At 42.5% G+C, this 18,981-nt stretch overlaps 1 protein-coding gene and 1 long non-coding RNA gene across 7 annotated transcripts in view; one reads left to right on the forward strand and one right to left on the reverse strand.

The window, feature by feature from the left end:
* The window catches only part of sgce (sarcoglycan, epsilon), a 26,479-nt gene extending 7,906 nt beyond the window's left edge, over positions 1 to 18,573 (forward strand). For 2 of the 6 annotated variants that reach the window (XM_071368785.1, XM_071368789.1), the window contains 11 exons: positions 2,725 to 2,818; positions 3,134 to 3,293; positions 4,226 to 4,298; positions 5,508 to 5,706; positions 8,493 to 8,655; positions 10,439 to 10,653; positions 11,335 to 11,361; positions 11,998 to 12,183; positions 13,515 to 13,558; positions 15,897 to 15,940; positions 16,429 to 18,573. In XM_071368785.1, the coding sequence (XP_071224886.1) occupies positions 2,725 to 2,818; positions 3,134 to 3,293; positions 4,226 to 4,298; positions 5,508 to 5,706; positions 8,493 to 8,655; positions 10,439 to 10,653; positions 11,335 to 11,361; positions 11,998 to 12,183; positions 13,515 to 13,558; positions 15,897 to 15,940; positions 16,429 to 16,479 (1,256 nt within the window). In that variant the 3' untranslated portion in view covers positions 16,480 to 18,573. Of the gene's footprint in view, positions 1 to 2,724; positions 2,848 to 3,133; positions 3,294 to 4,225; positions 4,299 to 5,507; positions 5,707 to 8,492; positions 8,656 to 10,438; positions 10,654 to 11,334; positions 11,362 to 11,997; positions 12,184 to 13,514; positions 13,559 to 15,896; positions 15,941 to 16,428 lie in introns of all 6 variants that reach the window. The other 4 variants (XM_071368783.1, XM_071368787.1, XM_071368784.1 and 1 more) reach the window with 3 other exon arrangements.
* LOC139555194 (uncharacterized) lies at positions 13,932 to 16,429 on the reverse strand. Its single transcript, XR_011670954.1, has 2 exons — positions 15,114 to 16,429; positions 13,932 to 14,990 (listed from the first exon to the last, which is right to left on the reverse strand). It is a non-coding gene; the product is annotated as an uncharacterized lncRNA (long non-coding RNA).
* Positions 18,574 to 18,981: the final 408 nt, after the last annotated feature.

Consider the following 18,981-nt stretch of genomic DNA (forward strand, 5'->3'; position numbering starts at 1 on the left):
CGGGGGAGGAGGAGGGTGGAGGAGGAGGTAGAGGGGGCGGAGGAGGGGGTGAAGAGGAGGCGGGGGAGGGGGAGGAGGAGGTAGAGGAGGTTGGAGGAGGGGGAGAAGAGGAGGCGGGGGAGGAGGAGGGTGGAGGGGGCGGAGGAGGGGGTGAAGAGGAGGCGGGGGAGGAGGTTGGAGGAGGGGGAGAAGAGGAGGCGGGGGAGGAGGAGGGTGGAGGAGGAGGTAGAGGGGGCGGAGGAGGGGGTGAAGAGGGGGAGGAGGTAGAGGAGGTTGGAGGAGGGGGAGAAGAGGAGGCGGGGGAGGAGGAGGGTGGAGGAGGAGGTAGAGGGGACGGAGGAGGGGGAGGAGGAGGTAGAGGAGGTTGGAGGAGGGGGAGAAGAGGAGGCGGGGGAGGAGGAGGGTGGAGGGGGCGGAGGAGGGGGTGAAGAGGAGGCGGGGGAGGGGGAGGAGGAGGGTGGAGGGGGCGGAGGAGGGGGTGAAGAGGAGGCGGGGGAGGAGGAGGTAGAGGAGGTTGGAGGAGGGGGAGAAGAGGAGGCGGGGGAGGAGGAGGGTGGAGGGGGCGGAGGAGGGGGTGAAGAGGAGGCGGGGGAGGGGGAGGAGGAGGTAGAGGAGGTTGGAGGAGGGGGAGAAGAGGAGGCGGGGGAGGAGGAGGATGGAGGAGGAGGTAGAGGGGCGGAGGAGGGGGTGAAGAGGAGGCAGGGGAGGGGGAGGAGGAGGTAGAGGAGGGGGGGAGGAGGAGGTAGAGGAGGCGGAGGAGGGGGAGAAGAGGAGGCGGGGGAGGAGGAGGTAGAGGAGGTTGGAGGAGGAGGTGCCATTTGCCAGCTCTTAAGAGCTGCCATTTGCCTCTGCAACACTTCCTGAATAAAGAATAAGTGTGTGTTTGTGTTGTAAATGGATAGACTCTGGTATAATGGGAGTCAGGGAGTATGAGACAGAGAAGAATAGCAGCGCTATTGTGCTTCTTAAAGCTTCAGTCTGGGATTGGGACAACCATTTTTGTACTTTTACATGAATGATATAGAGCCATTGATTATTGGGGAATATAACATATAAATGCCTCATGACTTTTGCAAAACTGTCTTACCCTTTCAGAACCCCCCATTCGACAGCTGTTTACATAAACAGGTGGCGGGGCAGCAATTTGTTTGTTTGAATCCCAGACTGTAGCTTTAAGAGGCTGACTGAATCCCAGTGCTGGTGCTACTTACTGCTGTTGACAACCATTCACTGCTCTGGCCCTCTGACTCTCTGGTTCCTGATATCATAGGCCTTTAGCCCTTAACAACTACTGACAAGTCGACTGTAGCCTGGGTGCCTGGCTGACTGTTCTTGGACTCATCAGTGTTAGGCTAGGCCTATATCAAAGAGACTGAATAATTTAAACCTCTCTGGCTATATAGTACTGGCCTTGTTTGGCAAGAAAACAAATTGGTTAAAGGGGAAATCTGCAGTTTGAACAATAACAAAACAGTTACCCCTGCCGCTGATTTGGTAAACAGCTTAGGGATGGGGCTGGAGAAATGTAACCACTCTCAAACTCATGAACTCGGAATACAGGGACTGACTATCCATGATATAACATGTATAGATTTAACCATGTTTTGAGGCTATACAGTATTTGTTTACATTTACATTGTTTACAAACAAATGACTAAAACAAGCTAATTTTTTAGGTTCTGATGGGGTACGACAGTTGAATTAAGCACAAGAGGCAGATTAAGTTATATTTAAGCAATAAGGTCCGAGGGGTGTGGCATATGGCCAATATACCACGGCTAAGGGCTGTTCTTATGCACGACGCAACGCGGAGTTCTTGGATACAGCCCTTAGCCATGGTATATTGGCAATATACCACAAACCCCTGAGGTGCCTTATTGCTATTATAAACTGGTTACCAACATAATTAGAGCAGTAAAGTTTTGTCATACCCGTGGTATACGGTCTGATATACCACGGCTGTCAGCCAATCAGCATTCAGGGCTTGAACCACCCAGTTTATATTCTTCAATAATCAATGGGTATATGTTCCCGTATGGCTCAGTTGGTAGAGCATGGCGCTTGCAACGCCAGCGTTGTGGGTTTGAGTACCACCGGGGTCCAATATGAAAATTTATAAACTCACTACTGTAAGTCGCTCTGGGTAAGAGTGTCTGCTAAATGACTAAAATGTATAGTCAGGTCCATAATTATTGGCACCCTTGATAAAGATGAGGAAAAAATGACTGTATAAAATCAATTATACAAATAATGAGCTATACTGCATGCTCAAAACATTTCAAATTGTATTATTTTATATTAATACAATTGCTAAGAGAAAGATAGCAACTGCAGATTGCCCCTTTGAAGCAGAAATAGACTGGCACCCAGATTACGTCGATCAGTCACGAGTCCAAATGATTTGAAAACCATTAGAGACTACAGCACTTCCCCCTCACATGTTTTGTTGGGGATTTTCACCTTGTAAAGAGACATTTTCTCCCTCCTGAATGCGGTTGGCAGGGGCTGTAATGATGAAGACACACACGGACGTACATAAACACACACTGTGACGCTCTCTCACACTTACTCACACACACACACACACACACACACACACACACACACACACACACACACACACACACACACACACACACACACACACACACACACACACACACACACACACACACACACGAGTCCCGGATAATAACCTCTGTGTCCTCTTTCTCTGTGCTCCAGTGGTCACCATCCTGTCGAGGTCGCACGCCGACCGGAACGTCTACCCGTCTGCAGGCGTGCTGTTTGTCCACGTCCTGGAGAGAGAACACTTCAAAGGAGAGTTCCCTCCCTATCCCAAACCTGGTCTGTGTCTGTGTTCCTCATTGGATCTCTCAATTCAATAATAACCAGATTACTAATTGTACTATTACTACTAGTAGGCTACCTATTTATGATAAATACTCATCTATTCAGTAATAAAATATATTTCGCTAAGCTACAGTACAGCAAATACAGAGACCGTATCAATATCACCATAAGTGTCAGTGTCAGAGTTTACATCTGTCAGTCTCAAATCACACTCTCATGGCCTCGTTGACTAACTGCTAGGCTGAGTGTTTATTGTACATGTACCAACGTCTGTCCGTACAGGGGATTCCAGCAACGACCCCATCACCTTCAACACCAACCTGATGGGCTACCCAGACCGGCCAGGCTGGCTGCGTTACATCCAGAGAACCTCACACAGCGATGGGGTGCTCTACGGATCCCCCACTGCAGAACACGTGGGCAAGGCCACCATCATAGAGGTGTTGGCTCCATGTGATGCTAAAGGAGTTAGAGTTGTTTGTCTGCAGTTATGAACAGTGGAGCTTTCTCTGACACACACACACACACACAAAAACACACACACACACACACACACACACACACACACACACACACACACACACACACACACACACACACACACACACACACACACACACACACACACTAAACTACAGTACATTAGTAGTTGTAGATTCAATCAATCAATCAATGAATACATTATAACATTGAATGTTTTGAACATTGAAATGTTCAGACTTGGGGGATGTATAATCATGTGCATTCACCCGGTCTTGTTCGCAGTTAAGTTTGCCAGCTAGGGTCCTATCAGTCAAATATGTGGGCACAACCTGTAACAATCATAGTAGTGGTTAGGGGTATAATTTACATGATATAGTCCAGCAATAGAGCCCCACAGTGGAGGTGTCATAATACCAATAAAATCTAGGGGTCAAGCAGGGAAATGGTTCCAATCGTTTTTCCACCATTCATTTTTCCCATAAGGGATTTTAGAAACACTCCAGGGTAAGCCTACATGAAACACAGCCCTTATTTGAAGTGTTTCTGGGTATTATGACGCATACTGTGATACTCTATGTTCACAGGTAGATCAATAGGTTTTTTGCACATACAGTATGTAATAGCTGTCACATGGTGCGTTGTGATATAGCTTTTTTCTAGGGTTTTAGACGTGTCCTTAATGTGTCTAAACTACTGTAGCATGTTCTCAAAGGCTTTAGGTTCCCTGTAGGAATGTTCCTGTAGGATGCAGTGCCCCAATTCCTTCTTCCCTCTGAGCCTTCTACTATGGAATATGTTTGCATCTGGCTCGGAGCTCGCCGGCGAGCCTCAGCCTAGGACATAAAGCTCTAGTGATCTGGGCTTAAACTTTTACCCTTATTTGTTCCAGATTACTGCCTATAACAGACGCACTTTCGAAACGGCCCGGCACAACTTGGTCATAAACATCATGTCCACGGAAGGTAAGAAAAAGAGAGAGAGACAAAGAACAAGCTTAGTGAGGACATGATGAAGCAAGATGTTCTTAATTTAAATCTAGAGGGTTGCTTCCGATGTTGACTAAAATACCCTAAAGCTAATTGTTCTATTTCCTTGAAAAATGGCTGAATAACATTCACATAATATATATTAATATATTCTCGAGAATACATCAACCTAAAAGGCTAACTCAACCAGACCGACAATTTTTTAATTAAGGGTCAACACAGTCCAATACGGGACTCACAGCTGTGCAAATCAACAAGCAGACTTCTGAAAGCGCTATCTGAAAATCCACTGTCTGCAATTGACTGGAAACTGGCCTAGTACTCTAAACAAGTAGTTAGATTGTAACAGTACATTTATTCTGTGACTTGTAATAAAGTCATACCCAGTACCACAGTAACCAATGCCTCACTCTGTGTTCCTATAGGGAACAAAGGATTGTGTATAGGGCAGATTAAAACAGTATTGTGAAGGCTCTTCATGTTGAGGTCTACAGCTACAGTACAGGTGTAGGATCTTAATTTGAGCCAGTTTGCCACAGCAGGAAAATAGTCCTGCAGCAACAAGAAATGTGAATTATTATGTAGATTGTAATTAATGGGCATTTTGGTAGGGGTTGATACAGGGAAAATCAAGTTAGACATTTCAAAGTGGAAATTTCTAACTTCAGAAGCCTTTTTAAACCTCAAATACATTACAAGTTCTAAAATGTCCTGTATACATCTCATTATGCTGTACGTCTGTACAGAGTCTCACTCTACATGTGATACAATAGCACCACAGTGCCTGGTGAAAAGCTGCCCAGCTGTTTCTGGCCCACGCGTACTGTGTGACCTCACTCACACTGAGCAGTGACGTCACTAGCCATCTGCCCAGAGCCGAGCCGCTGTCATAACAGACACATAACAGAGCAGACAAACATTGGCCTTTGTCGAACAGTTTGTCTGATATTACAGCCATTAAATGCAATTACATATGGTTGTCAGTTAGGGATGTATTTACAGCTCGTCTGATATTACGGCCGTTAAATATCATTACATATGGGTATCAGTTAGGGATGTACTGTACATGTACACTTTGTTCACAGAATGATATTGGGCCTATTAAAATGAACAGATTATATCTGTAATCTCTCTCTCTCTCTCTCTCTCTCTCTCTCTGTCTCCCTTCCTCCCTCCCTCTCTCAGACTACCCACTGCCATACCAGGCAGAGTTCTTCATAAAGAACATGAATGTGGAGGAGATGTTGGCCAGCGAGGTTCTGGGAGACTTCCTTGGCGCAGTGAAGAACGTGTGGCAGCCCGAACGCCTCAACGCCATTAACATCACCTCAGCGCTGGACAGGGGCGGACGTGTTCCCCTGCCCATCAACAACCTCAAAGAGGGGTGAGGGCGTAGAAATAGAATCAGAAACCCTCTTTAGTGCAGTTCAATACATGGTTTAACAGAGTATGAGGATGAATTTACATATCAACATCACCTCGGCGCTGGACAGGGGCGGACGCGTTCCCCTGCCCATCAACAACCTCATTGGGGTGAGGAACAGGGTCACCCTCAGCAGCCCTTAAAGGTCAAGAGTAGTTTGATACATAGTTTGAAAGAGGATGATCAATTCAAGTATCTTCAGTTGATAGAGGATGATGAATTAAAGTATCTCCAGTTGATAGAGGATGATGAATTCAAGTATCTTCAGTTGATAGAGGATGATGAATTCAAGAATATTCAGTTGATAGAGGATGATGAATTCAAGTATCTTCAGTTGATAGAGGATGATGAATTCAAGAATCTTCAGTTGATAGAGGATGATGAGTTCAAGTATCTTCAGTTGATAGAGGATGATGAATTCAAGTATCTTCAGTTGATAGAGGATGATGAATTCAAGTATCTTCAGTTGATAGAGGATGATGAGTTCAAGTATCTTCAGTTGATAGAGGATGATGAGTTCAAGTATCTTCAGTTGATACAGGATGATGAATTCAAGTATCTTCAGTTGATAGAGGATGATGATTTCAGGTATTTTCAGTTGATAGAGGATGATGAATTCAAGTATTTTCAGTTGATAGAGGATGATGAATTCAAGTATCTTCAGTTGATAGAGGATGATGAGTTCAAGTATCTTCAGTTGATAGAAGATGATGAATTCAAGTATCTTAGGCACTTCCAGGAACAGGACAGAGTAAATATTTAAATATTGCATACAAGGGAAGGGATGGATACAGACATAAATACATGGTTTGTTACCTAAATATGCATCCTCAGAAAGTACTATAGCAGCTTTATAATGCCTTGTCTACTGTCATCATCAAAGTATTGTATTCTTAAATAAGCATGTTCAGAAAATTGTATTGCATCTGTTGCAACACAAACATGCACTTACAGATGCTTATGCAATGCAGGAGGAACCTAGTAACCTTACCACTGTGAGAAAGTGAAAGAGAGAGAGAGAGAGAGAGAGAGAGAGAGAGAGAGAGAGAGAGAGAGAGAGAGAGAGAGAGAGAGAGAGAGATCAACACACTGTATTAGACATTACAGCCTCAGACAAACACTGGCAAGCAGTTTTTAGTAGTCAGGAAGAATGAATCCCCATATGAATTGCCATAAGTTGTTCATAAAACATGCATGGCCCCATTTGGGAAGATACAAAGTTGTAGAGGAGAGCCCCATAGAAATACTTGGCCAGCAGGGCTAAGCTATTACTGTTACTGATATTACTGTGTAACCTAGCTGTTAAATCTTCCTCTCCTCTCCTTGACCTTAAATGTGCTTGCGTGTTTGTGTGTAGATTAGTCATGTTATATACCACTAACTGTTTCTGTCATTATACCTGTATTATCAGATATATCACTAACTGTTTATCTGTCATTATATCTGTATTATCAGATATACCACAAACTGTCTCCCTGTCATTATACCTGTATTATCAGATATACCACTAATTGTCTCTCTGTCATTATACCTGTATTATCAGATATACCACGAACTGTCTCTCTGTCATTATACCTGTATTATCAGATATACCACTAACTGTCTCCCTGTCATTATACCTGTATTATCAGATATACCACAAACTGTCTCCCTGTCATTATACCTGTATTATCAGATATACCACTAACTGTCTCTCTGTCATTATACCTGTATTATCAGATATACCACAAACTGTCTCTCTGTCATTATACCTGTATTATCAGATATACCACAAACTGTCTCCCTGTCATTATACCTATATTATCAGATATACCACTAACTGTCTCTCTGTCATTATACCTGTATTATCAGATATACAACTAATTGTCTCTCTGTCATTATACCTGTATTATCAGATATACCACAAACTGTCTCCCTGTCATTATACCTGTATTATCAGATATACCACTAACTGTCTCTCTGTCATTATACCTGTATTATCAGATATACCACTAACTGTCTCTCTGTCATTATACCTGTATTATCAGATATACCACTAACTGTCTCTCTGTCATTATACCTGTATTATCAGATATACCACAAACTGTCTCCCTGTCATTATACCTGTATTATCAGATATACCACTAACTGTCTCTCTGTCATTATACCTGTATTATCAGATATACCACTAACTGTCTCTCTGTCATTATACCTGTATTATCAGATATACCACAAACTGTCTCCCTGTCATTATACCTGTATTATCAGATATACCACGAACTGTCTCTCTGTCATTATACCTGTATTATCAGATATACCACTAACTGTTTATCTGTCATTATACCTGTATTATCAGATATACCACAAACTGTCTCCCTGTCATTATACCTGTATTATCAGATATACCACAAACTGTCTCCCTGTCATTATACCTGTATTATCAGATATACCACTAACTGTCTCTCTGTCATTATACCTGTATTATCAGATATACCACAAACTGTCTCTCTGTCATTATACCTGTATTATCAGATATACTACTAACTGTCTCTCTGTCATTATACCTGTATACCACAGGAGGCTGCTGAGGGGAGGATGGCTCATAATAATGTCTGGAATGGAGTGAATGGAATGGAAACCACGTTGTTGATGTATTTGATCCCATTCCATTTATTACGTCCCTGCCATTTCAATGAGCCTCCCCAATTAAGGGGCCACCAGCCACCTGTATTTTAAGCCAGTGTCTAACTCCCTGCCTCGCTCTCCAGTGTGTATGTGATGGTGGGGGCAGACGTGCAGTTCTCTTCCTGCCTGAGGGAGGTGGAGAACCCCCACAACCAGCTGCGCTGCAGCCAGGAGATGGAGCCTGTCATCAGCTGTGACAAGAAGTTCAGGGCCCAGTTCGACATTGACTGGTGCAAGATCAACCTGGTGAGGATTGGACAGGACCCTGGAACCATGGTGTGACCTCTTGACCTGTTCTCTGACCATATCAAACAAAAAATTATAGTGTGTATGTGTTTGTGTGTGTGTTATGTCATATACACGCATACACGAACACAGCCAATCCACAATCTTCAGAAGAAAATATATATTTAGTGATATTTAGGCATGTATACTGAACAAAAATATAAACGTAACCATTTCAAAGATTTTACTGAGTTACAGTTCATATAAGGAAATCAGTCAATTTAAATAAATTAATTAGGCCCTAATCTATGACTGGGAATACAGATATCCAGGCTGTATCACAACCAGCCGTGGTTGGGAGTCCCATAGGACGGCGCACAATTTGCCTAGTGTTGTCCGGGTTTGGCCGGTGTAGGCCGTCATTGTAAATAAGAATTTTTCTTAACTGACTTGCCGAGTTAAATAAAGGTAAAAAAATAAAATAAAAAAAGATCTATATAATATGCATCTGTTGTTCACTTGTTCACAGATACCTTTAAAGAAAAAAGGTAGGGGCATGGATCAGAAAACCAATCAGTATCTGGTGTGACCACCATTTGCCTCATGCAGCACGACACATCTCCTTCACGTAGAGTTGATCAGGCTGTTGATTGTTCCGCTCCTCTTCAATGGCTGTGCAAAGTTGCTGGATATTGGCGGGAACTGGAACACACTGATTACACGTCGATCCAGAGCATCTCAAACATGCTCAATGGGTGACATGTCTGGTGAGTGTGCAGGCCATGGAAGAACTGGGACATTTTCAGCATCCAGGAATTGTGTACAGATCCTTGCGACATGGGGCTGTGAATTATAATGCTGAAACATGAGGTGATGGCAGCAGATGAATGGCACGACAACGGGCCTCAGGATCTCGTCACTGTATCTCTGTGCATTCAAATTGCCATTGATAAAATGCAATTGTGTTCATTGTCTGTAGCTTATGCCTGCCCATACCATAACCCCACCACCCCAATGCGGCACTTTGTTCACAACGTTGACATCAGCAAACCGCTCGCCCACACGACGCCATACACGTGGTCTGCGGTTGTGAGGCCGGTTGGATGTACTGCCAAATTCTCAAAAATGACATTGGAGGTGGCTTATGGTAGAGAAATAAACATTAAATTCTCTGGCAACAGCTCTGGTGGACATTCCTGCAGTCAGCATGCCAATTGCGCACTCCCTGAAAACTTGAGACATCTGTGGCATTATGTTGTGTGACAAAATTGCATATTTTAGTGTGGCCTTTTATTGTCCCCAGCACAAGGTGCACCTGTGTAATGATCATGCTGTTTATTCTGCTTCTTGATATGCCACATCTGTCAGGTGGATGGATTATCTTGGCAAAGGAGAAATGCTAACTAGCAGGGATGTAAACAAATTTGTGTACAAAATTTGAGAGAAATAAGCTTTTTATGCATGGAACATTTTTGGGATCGTTTATTTAACTCATGAAACATGAAACATGGGACCAACACTTTACATGTTGCGTTTATATTTTTGTTCAATGTATTTTCCCAGCCACCCTGCTAATACTATATATCTTTTAGGGTTCCAAATTCTGGTAACTTTCCCAAAATGTCCAGGTTGTCCAGAAATCATGTTGGAACATTACTGGAATCAGGAGGGAATAAGCAGGAAACCTGGGAACGCTCCAACTGGGATTTCTGGAAGAATTCTGCATTTTGGGGAAATTAATGGAATTTTACCACCCTAATATCTATAGTAAATGAAGTGCTGATTGAACCTCTCTCTTCTCCAGGTGGACATCACCAAGGTGGTCATGATCCACAGTAACCGTCCGGACCCAGGTACAGGGGTTCTGCCTGACATCGGGGAGTACAACCCCCCATCAGAGTCTCTGAAGAGCAGGGACTTCTTTGCCGACTTCCTCATCACGTTGGCGGTGCCCTCGGCCGTGGCCATGGTCCTCTTCACCATCCTGGGTTACTCCATGTGCTGTCGGCGAGAAGGGGTGTAAGTGTGCAGCTTTCACTTCTGACAGAAAGAGACACACGCAGACACAACACACACACTAAACACACACACTAAACACACATTTAGGTCTACACTTTTAAAGAGGAGATGGAACCAAAAGTATAGTGTTGTTTTGATGTGAGTTGAGGAGATACACGTTTACAGTTGGACTTTTCTTTTGAATTGTCACGTGGGGGTTCTCAGATCCTGAGGGATAGACTGATTAGTCTGAGTGCAGTGTCACCGACCCTCAGTGGGAGTTAAGGGATGTTTAGTTATGCTACTGGGCCACTATAGATGGACGTCAAGAGGTTAAATATTCTGGAAGCGCAGCTTGTCAATAACCATCCAGTTTTATGGTCCATGTATGTTCTCCATACGTTACACTGTTCTGTTTCAGGTCGATTTCTCATACTCATTTTGATGGTTATTAGCACAATCATCATGACATAGATGGTCAATCAACCATTATATTGCTCCTCCAACCCCCCATCCTCATTTACAGGCTGGGAGACTGTCCCCTCCAACCCCCCACCACTCAGTGTGTCCATGCAGTACTGTTCGCCTTTACCATTCATCCATCCATCCATCCAATGCCACGTGCTCTCCATTCACTTCAGTGTGAATGTCTTTTAACTATTAATATTAGTATTTAATTCATTCATTTTGTTTTGTTTCTAGGGATAAAAGAAACATGCAAACACCAGAGTAAGTGTTTATCCTCTCCTGTGTTTCTCTTTTCTTTTGAGTTTGATCTGTTTTGGTTCTTCTTTGAACTCCCGACCTTTCAGTTGGTTTGCCCTTTCACCTTTTGCTTTCAAATCGCCATGGTGACATGCTCATGTCCATCCATACTGTCATCTGTGTGTTTACATACCATCATCCAATTAGCTGCTCAAAGCTGCAGGGGCATGTTAAGAAAGGAAGTTGATCTTAACCACAGATCCAGGGTCAGATATTGGTTCACCACCTCTAATGGTTGAGTATAGAAGGGGAACGTCTATAGTTCTGTAACTGAAGCAGGGAAATCTCAGACCAGGTTTGTTTAGAGAGAGAGGGAGGGGGAGAGATGGAGGGGGGAGAGTATGAAAGGGAGAGGAGAAATACTCTCAAACAACCTCCTCTAGACTCAGCAAATGGCAAATGACCAGTAGTAACGACACAACACAGTTTCCTCCTACCAAGAAGAAACACACCAAATGCTGTCAAAATATTTCCTATGTTCTTATGTATTCCTTAATGCAGGTATGTACAGTACACAACAGTGTGCCTGTTGACTGAGATGATAAGAGCTCAGATGGTCCATTTATGGTGTATTTTTCTGTCCGTCTCTTCTCTCCTCAGTATCCAGTTAGTGCATCACAGCTCCATCCAGAAGTCGACCAAGGAGCTGCGGAGCATGTCTAAGAACAGGGAGATCTCCTGGCCCCTCTCCACCCTGCCTGTCTTCAGCCAAAGTGGGGAGGTGGTGCCCCCTATACACCCAGACAACTACGAGACAACCAGCATGCCCCTGATGCAGACACAGACGTGAGTCCTGGCTAGAGTTTACAAACACACATGCAGGGACATAAACACATAGAAGAACAGATGCACACAATCTCTTTCCTCCTGGCACCATCTCTCTCTCTCTTTCTCTCATTATCTATCTCTCTTTCTCTCTCTTATGGCAGGCAGCAATGTAGTGCGCTGCCAACCCACAGCTCCCTGCGTCCTCCCCCAACAGGCCAGGCAGCCTATTATCATAAGAGAGGTCTTTGAAACCTTGAATAAGGGTTTCAAATTTGGGGAAGTGACACTCTGTAATTGTTTTATATTTTTGACATTTTGTCAGGAAATGCAGCTCTGTCTCAGTTTCTGCTGTGGTGCAGTGGTTGCACAGCCTTTCCTCTACAGGCAGCCATGTTTTCCTGTCTACCCTTCTCAATGGCAAGGCTGTGCTCACTGAGCCTGTACTTTGTCAAGGTTTTTCTAAAGTTTTGATCAGTAACCATGGTAAAATAGTTTGCTACAGTGTACTGTCGATTTAGGGCCATATAGCACTGCATTTTGCTTTGTGCTTGTGCTTGTGTTTCCCAATAAGTAATGTAAGTAATGTAGTTTTGTTTTGATCTGATTGATTGGATGTTCTGGTCCTGAGGCTTCAGTATGTTAGTAGAACAGGTTTGTGAACTCAGCCTCAGGACCAGCTGAATGAGGGGACTCTTTTCTTTACTCAGCTCTTGGTATTGCAGGGCTTGGTAGTGATATGAGAGGTGTCACTGTATTTTAGATGTTTCCAAAACTTAATTGCTCTTTTTTGAGTTTTCATTATTAGTGGATTGTAGTTTTCCTCAGGACATGTAGGAGAATCTTGTAGGAGAATCTTACAGAACTCTGCATGCAGGGTTTCAATGGGGTGTTTGTCCCATTGGGTGAAATCTTGTTTTACAAGTGGACCCCACACCTCACTGCCATACAGTGCAATTGGATCAATGACACACTCGATTAGTTTTAGCCAAATATTAATAGGTATTTCAATAGGAATTGGGTTTTTTATGGCGTAGAATGCCCTGTGTGTTTTCTCAGTTAGTTCAGTGCATCATTTAGGTGTCCAGTTGAGCTTATTTTTAAACCTAAGTAATTGTAGTGTCTGCAGTACCAATTGAGAACTTTGGTCTAATTCTCTGGATCTGGATCTCTCTCTTTCTTGCTCTCCCTTTCTCTCTCTCTCTCTCTTTCTCTCACACACACACAATGTTGTCCTAATACAGTTTGTACTAAGCAAAAACATGAGTGAGACTTTTGTCAAACTGGCTTAGACTCTAGACAATGCTCTGCAACGTTTAATGCTCTAATAATCAGATGTTCTCTAATTTCAGAAACCTGCAGAACCAGATTCAGATACCACAGCAACAGCCATCAGGTTAGTATTGACTCCTGCTTTAGTACGATTCTTTTATTATCTCTTGAACCAATGAAAATGATACATTAAGGTCTCTCGCTGAGTAACATGACACCGTGGACTTAATCAGGATCATCCTCAATCATCTAGCCCAGGCATAGTCATTGCACGTCTCGCGAGACCCATTCGTCTTTCTGCAACTTAATTGTCGGCTCGCTGCAATATTCTGAATGCACGTGTTGTGTTTCCCTCAGTCAGCTGAATGTGTCCTTTAGTTACTAGAACAGTGGTTACGTGACTAACTTTCCATATCCGCTAACGGACCGGTAAAAGCGCTCGCTAGCGACTCGAGATTACTATCGACTATGACTCCATCCCATTACCTGATTTCACATATTCTTGTGCTATAACTTTTATTGAGATAATGACAATAAGGTCAGATTCAAAAGATTCATAAAATTATTTTATACACAGTTGTTTCATATACCCCCAAGTGAACTAAAATAGAGAATCAAATAGCTTGATGGTCCATGTTAATAGTATCTTACATATCATGTGTGAATCCATTTGATAGGATGTAATAGGCCTATGAATCAATTTGAGTTTGCAATAGTTGTCTTTCCTGCGTTTATCTTTTTATCCAGATCAACCAAACACACTGTACAGAAATATAAATGCAATTGTGATTAGTTACTTCAAGTTAAAACATATGGGGGTATTTCTGATCTGAGAGTCTGCATAGATATTGCAGTAATGATTTTCCTCTCTGTTAAAGTTGAACATGATAGCCAGGAAGTAGGTCCTCATTTCCCTAAGGGGATGTCAAAAGTTGTATTATAAAGAATGTGTGTCCTTGGGTTGTCTGATGTCAGAATAGTCTTTATAGCCTACTTTTGCTCCTTTCCAAACTATACTGAACAACAAGATAAACTCAACATGTAAAGTGTTGGTTCCATGTTTCATGAGCTGAAATAAAAGATCCCAGAAATGTTCCATAGGCACAAAAAACGTATTTCTCACATTTTGTGCACAAATTTGTCTACACCAATGTTAGTGAGCATTTCTCCTTTGCCAAGATAATCCATACACGTTGTGGCATATCAAGAAGCTGATTAAACAGCATGATCATTACACAGGTGCACTTGGTCCTGGGGACAATAAAAGGTCACTCTAAAATGTTCAGTTTTGTCACACAACACAATGCCACAGATGTTTCAAGTTTTGAGTGAGCGTGCAATTAGTATGTTGACTGCAGGAATGTCCACCAGAGCTGTTGCCAGAGCATTGAATGTTAATTTCTCTACCATAAGCCGCCTCCAACGCCATTTTAGAGAATTTGGCAGTACGTACAACCAGCCTCACAACCGCAGACCACGTGTAACCACGCCAGCCCAGGACCTCCACATCTCGCTTCTTCACCTGCTGGATCGTCTAAGACCGGCCACCCCGACAGCTGATGAAACAAACTGTCAGAAACTGTCGCAGGGTAGCTCATCTGCGTGCTCGTCGTCCTCACAAGGGTCTTGACCTGACTGCAGTTCAGCATCGTAACTGACTTCAGTGGGCAAATGCTCACCTTTGATGGCCACTGGCATGCTGGAGTGCCCCATGGTGGCAGTGGGGTTGTGGTATGGGCAGGCAGGCATAAGCTGTGGACAACAAACACAATTGCATTTTATCAATGGCAATTTGAATGGACAGAGATACTGTGACAAGATCCTGAGGCCCATTGCCGTGCAGCTCATCCACCGCCATCACCTCATGTTTCAGAATGATAAGGATCTGTACACAATTCCTGGAAGTTGAAAATGTCCCAGTTCATCCATGGCCTGCATACTCACCAGATACGCACCACCCGTTGAGCATGTTTGGGATGCTCTGGATCGACATGTACGACAGCGTGTTCCAGTTCCTACCAATATCCAGCAACTTTGCACAGCCATTGAAGAGGAGTGGGACAACATTCCACAGGCCATAATCAACAGCCTGATCAACTTTATGCAAAGGAGATGTGTCGCGTTGCATGAGGCAAATAGTGGTCACACCAGATACTGACTGGTTTGCTGATCCATGCCCCTGTCATGTGAAATCCATAGATTAGGGCCTAATTTATTTATTTAAATTGACTGATTTTCTCATATGAACTGTAACTCATTAAAATCTTTGAAATTGTTGCATGTTGCGTTTAGATTTTTGTTCATTCTTTACCCCACCTACAGTTCTGTAGTGACTGTGTCTAACTAGACTTTAGCTCCTCCTTGTGTGCATGTCAATGAACTGCAAGAGAGCCCTCTGCTCAGTCTAACTCCCTGCCCAGTCTAACTCACTGCTCTGTCTGTTCATTTTATTGCTAACAAAGGAGATAGAGATAATTATTGTATGTCAACATTTCGGAGACTGGAGGTAAGTATACTGGTCTGCCTTTGCTTCGATGTATAATTTTATCATTGCCAACTATATAAGAGACTATTTTACTTTGTACTTAATGTAACATTAGTAAACAAGTTGAAATGGAGAATGCGCAGCGCTCGCTCACGATTAAAATACTTTTATTTAAACAAGTATTAAAAGATTGAAGTTTCGGCCTTCATCAATGGCTGAAACGTCAAGCTTTTAATAATTGTTTAAATAAAATGAAAGGTTATTAATGTCGAGCGAGCGTTGCCCCTTTTCTTTTTGAATGATGATCACATTTTTTGGTTGCACCTCAACTTTTGTTGGTTGAGTGCCCTCCACTTTCCACAGTAGTAAAGTAGTTAAAATGTAGTTACCATATTCCCATTGTTAAAATATTCAGTCTCAGAACCTGTAAACAATCGATATTTATATTAGATCAAGATAAATGATATGATGCAATATGTTTGAATAAGGTATTTTATTCTCCATTCTAGGTAAATGGTATTCCTGAGGAGAGGAAAGTGGCTGAAGCACTGAACTTGTGACGAGAGAGAAGCCCAAGAGACAGTGGTGGAGCTGCATTCTGTCTGTCCGTGTCCCTTTAAGCCAAGTGTTTTTCTATGTCTACATCCTAAATAGAGTACCACTGCATGAGTCATAATAGACATCAAACCTAGCGGTCAAATAGGGAAAAGGTTCCAATCGTTTTTCCACCATTCATTTTTCCCATAGGGGATTTTAAAAACACTTATAAGGGCTGTGTTTCATGTAGGCTTACCCTGGTGTGACGTTTTGATAACCGTGTAAATCTCTCTAGGACAAGGTGACTTTTATCCATATATTCGCTTGGATTTATCCCCCCCAAAATGAAATGCTAATTAGCTGCTAATGTGGGTGTCATAAAGAACTATAAATGTCATGATGATCTGGAAGAGAATGCCGAATTGAGGCAAAGGTAAGAATCTCTGGATTAACGATCTAATGTTAGCTAAATGTAGTAATGAATAAATTGGCAAAATTTCATTAAATGGACAATTCTGTGAACTGTCTTGTGGAAGTTTTACATTAAAACAATACCTGTTAGCAAAGGTGTCAGCGGGAGATGACGTGCAGGAGCTTGCAGGGATTTGTAGTTTTGCATGATGTCTACTTTGACCCTAATTAGCATTTTCGAATCTGAGAGTAGAGCCGAATATATTGATAAAAGTCACCTTGTCCTAGAGAGATTTAAATGATTATCAAAACGTCACACCAGGGTAAGCCTACATAAAAGACAGTCCTTATTTTAAGTGTTTCGAAAATCCCATATGGGAAAAATGAATGGTAGCAAAAGGATTGGAACCATCACCCCGTTTGACCGCTAGGTTTTATGGGTATTATGACACCTCCATTGTGGGGCTATATAGCACCCAATTTCCTATGTAGTGCACAACTTCTGACCAGGGCCCAGAGACACTACATCTGTCCCAATCTGCATGCCGCAGCAGTGCATACTCGACGCTAGTGTCCGTCAGTGTGCCCTTATGTATGTGAGCGAGTGGTGCAGAGTACAGTAAACTCATGATAAGTGCACTTAGTATGAGAGCAAGCTGTTTAAGTGCAATACAGTTTTACCAGTCCCAATTAAATTACACTCATAACTGTGTGCTCTTATTTAATGCACACGGTCACCACAATCCTAAACAGCTGCATTTATCAGTAGTCGACTGTGTGTGTGTGTGTGTGTGTGTGTGTATACCAGCCTGATCATGAATAACAAATGCTACATTCATAGGATATTTTGAAATATTTTGTGCATATGTTCTAGAAATTATATGATGCCATTAACAATATCATGTTAGTATTTTACTTTCCTTTTACAATGCTCATGTTTAGAGGGAAACGGAGATGGACAGAGACGCTCGTCAAGTCTGATCAAATAAAAATGTAAATGCTCATTTTCTGTCACATAACAGTAAAAATACATTTGGTTTAAATTTGCTGTCAATTGTGTTCAACGGCTGCAACTGTAGCACCAGGCCCCCAGCACACGTATTATAGTAATCTGTTCAGCCCATCTGTGGAAGGTCAGAAGTGCCCACTCGCTCTCTCCGGGTCATTTTTTTTCAGGGGTTGGATCAGCTTTAATATTGCAGATAGGTTGTTGCTTCCATCAATGTATTGTCTGCATCATTTCCAATCCCCCAGATATATGTTTTTTATATACACACACATTCACACATTTTTTTTTGAATATACCTTCATTATTCCCCGCAAACCCTACCACCCCTCCCCAATTGGAGTAAACTAATAAACAATCTACCTTCAGTTTAGACATACTATACACATTTTACAGAAATTATATTTAGTTTGTTTTTAGTCCTGGCATTCCTCTATTTCTGATGTCCATCCTGTTTGGTTTCTATTTGTAACTGCTATTTCACAACATTTCTGAACCTATATACATTTTACAGACCCTGTATGTTTTACATTGGTTATCTTATTAGTCCCTCCCATCTAGCTCTTAACACCATCCTTTTTGCATTTCTACTTGCCATATTTTTTCAACTGTGCTGTGATGCTTCACAAAAGTACTGAACCTTTCTATTCTCATAGCTTTAAAAGATGCTAAATTAAAAGAAAATGTTTGGCTAAAATGATTATTGATCGATTGACTATGACTTTTCAAATCACCCAGTAATGCTATCTGCAGCGTTAGTTCTAGGTAAATGTTGCAATTCTTCAGCCATTCCTGGACCTGTAACCAAAAACGAGCTACAGCTGGACAGTACCAAACTAAATGATCTAATGCCTGCCTCCTCACAGCAAAACCTGCAGAGCTGGGAAGATCTCCATCTCAATATCTCTCATTCTATTGGTTGCAAGAATTTTGTAGAATAATGTAAATTGAAAAATTCTAAGTTTTGAATCTCTCCAGGTTGTTGCATTAGTTACTTCCTTAATCCCGCTCATCCTTGGTGGGACATAAAACAGCAAAGATCTTCTACCACTGGAGTCTGTCTTTGGCCAGAGCTTTGGACACGTCTCTTCCAGCTCAGCCACCATTG

Source organism: Salvelinus alpinus, chromosome 26, assembly GCF_045679555.1.
Source record: "Salvelinus alpinus chromosome 26, SLU_Salpinus.1, whole genome shotgun sequence".
NCBI lineage: Eukaryota > Metazoa > Chordata > Actinopteri > Salmoniformes > Salmonidae > Salvelinus > Salvelinus alpinus.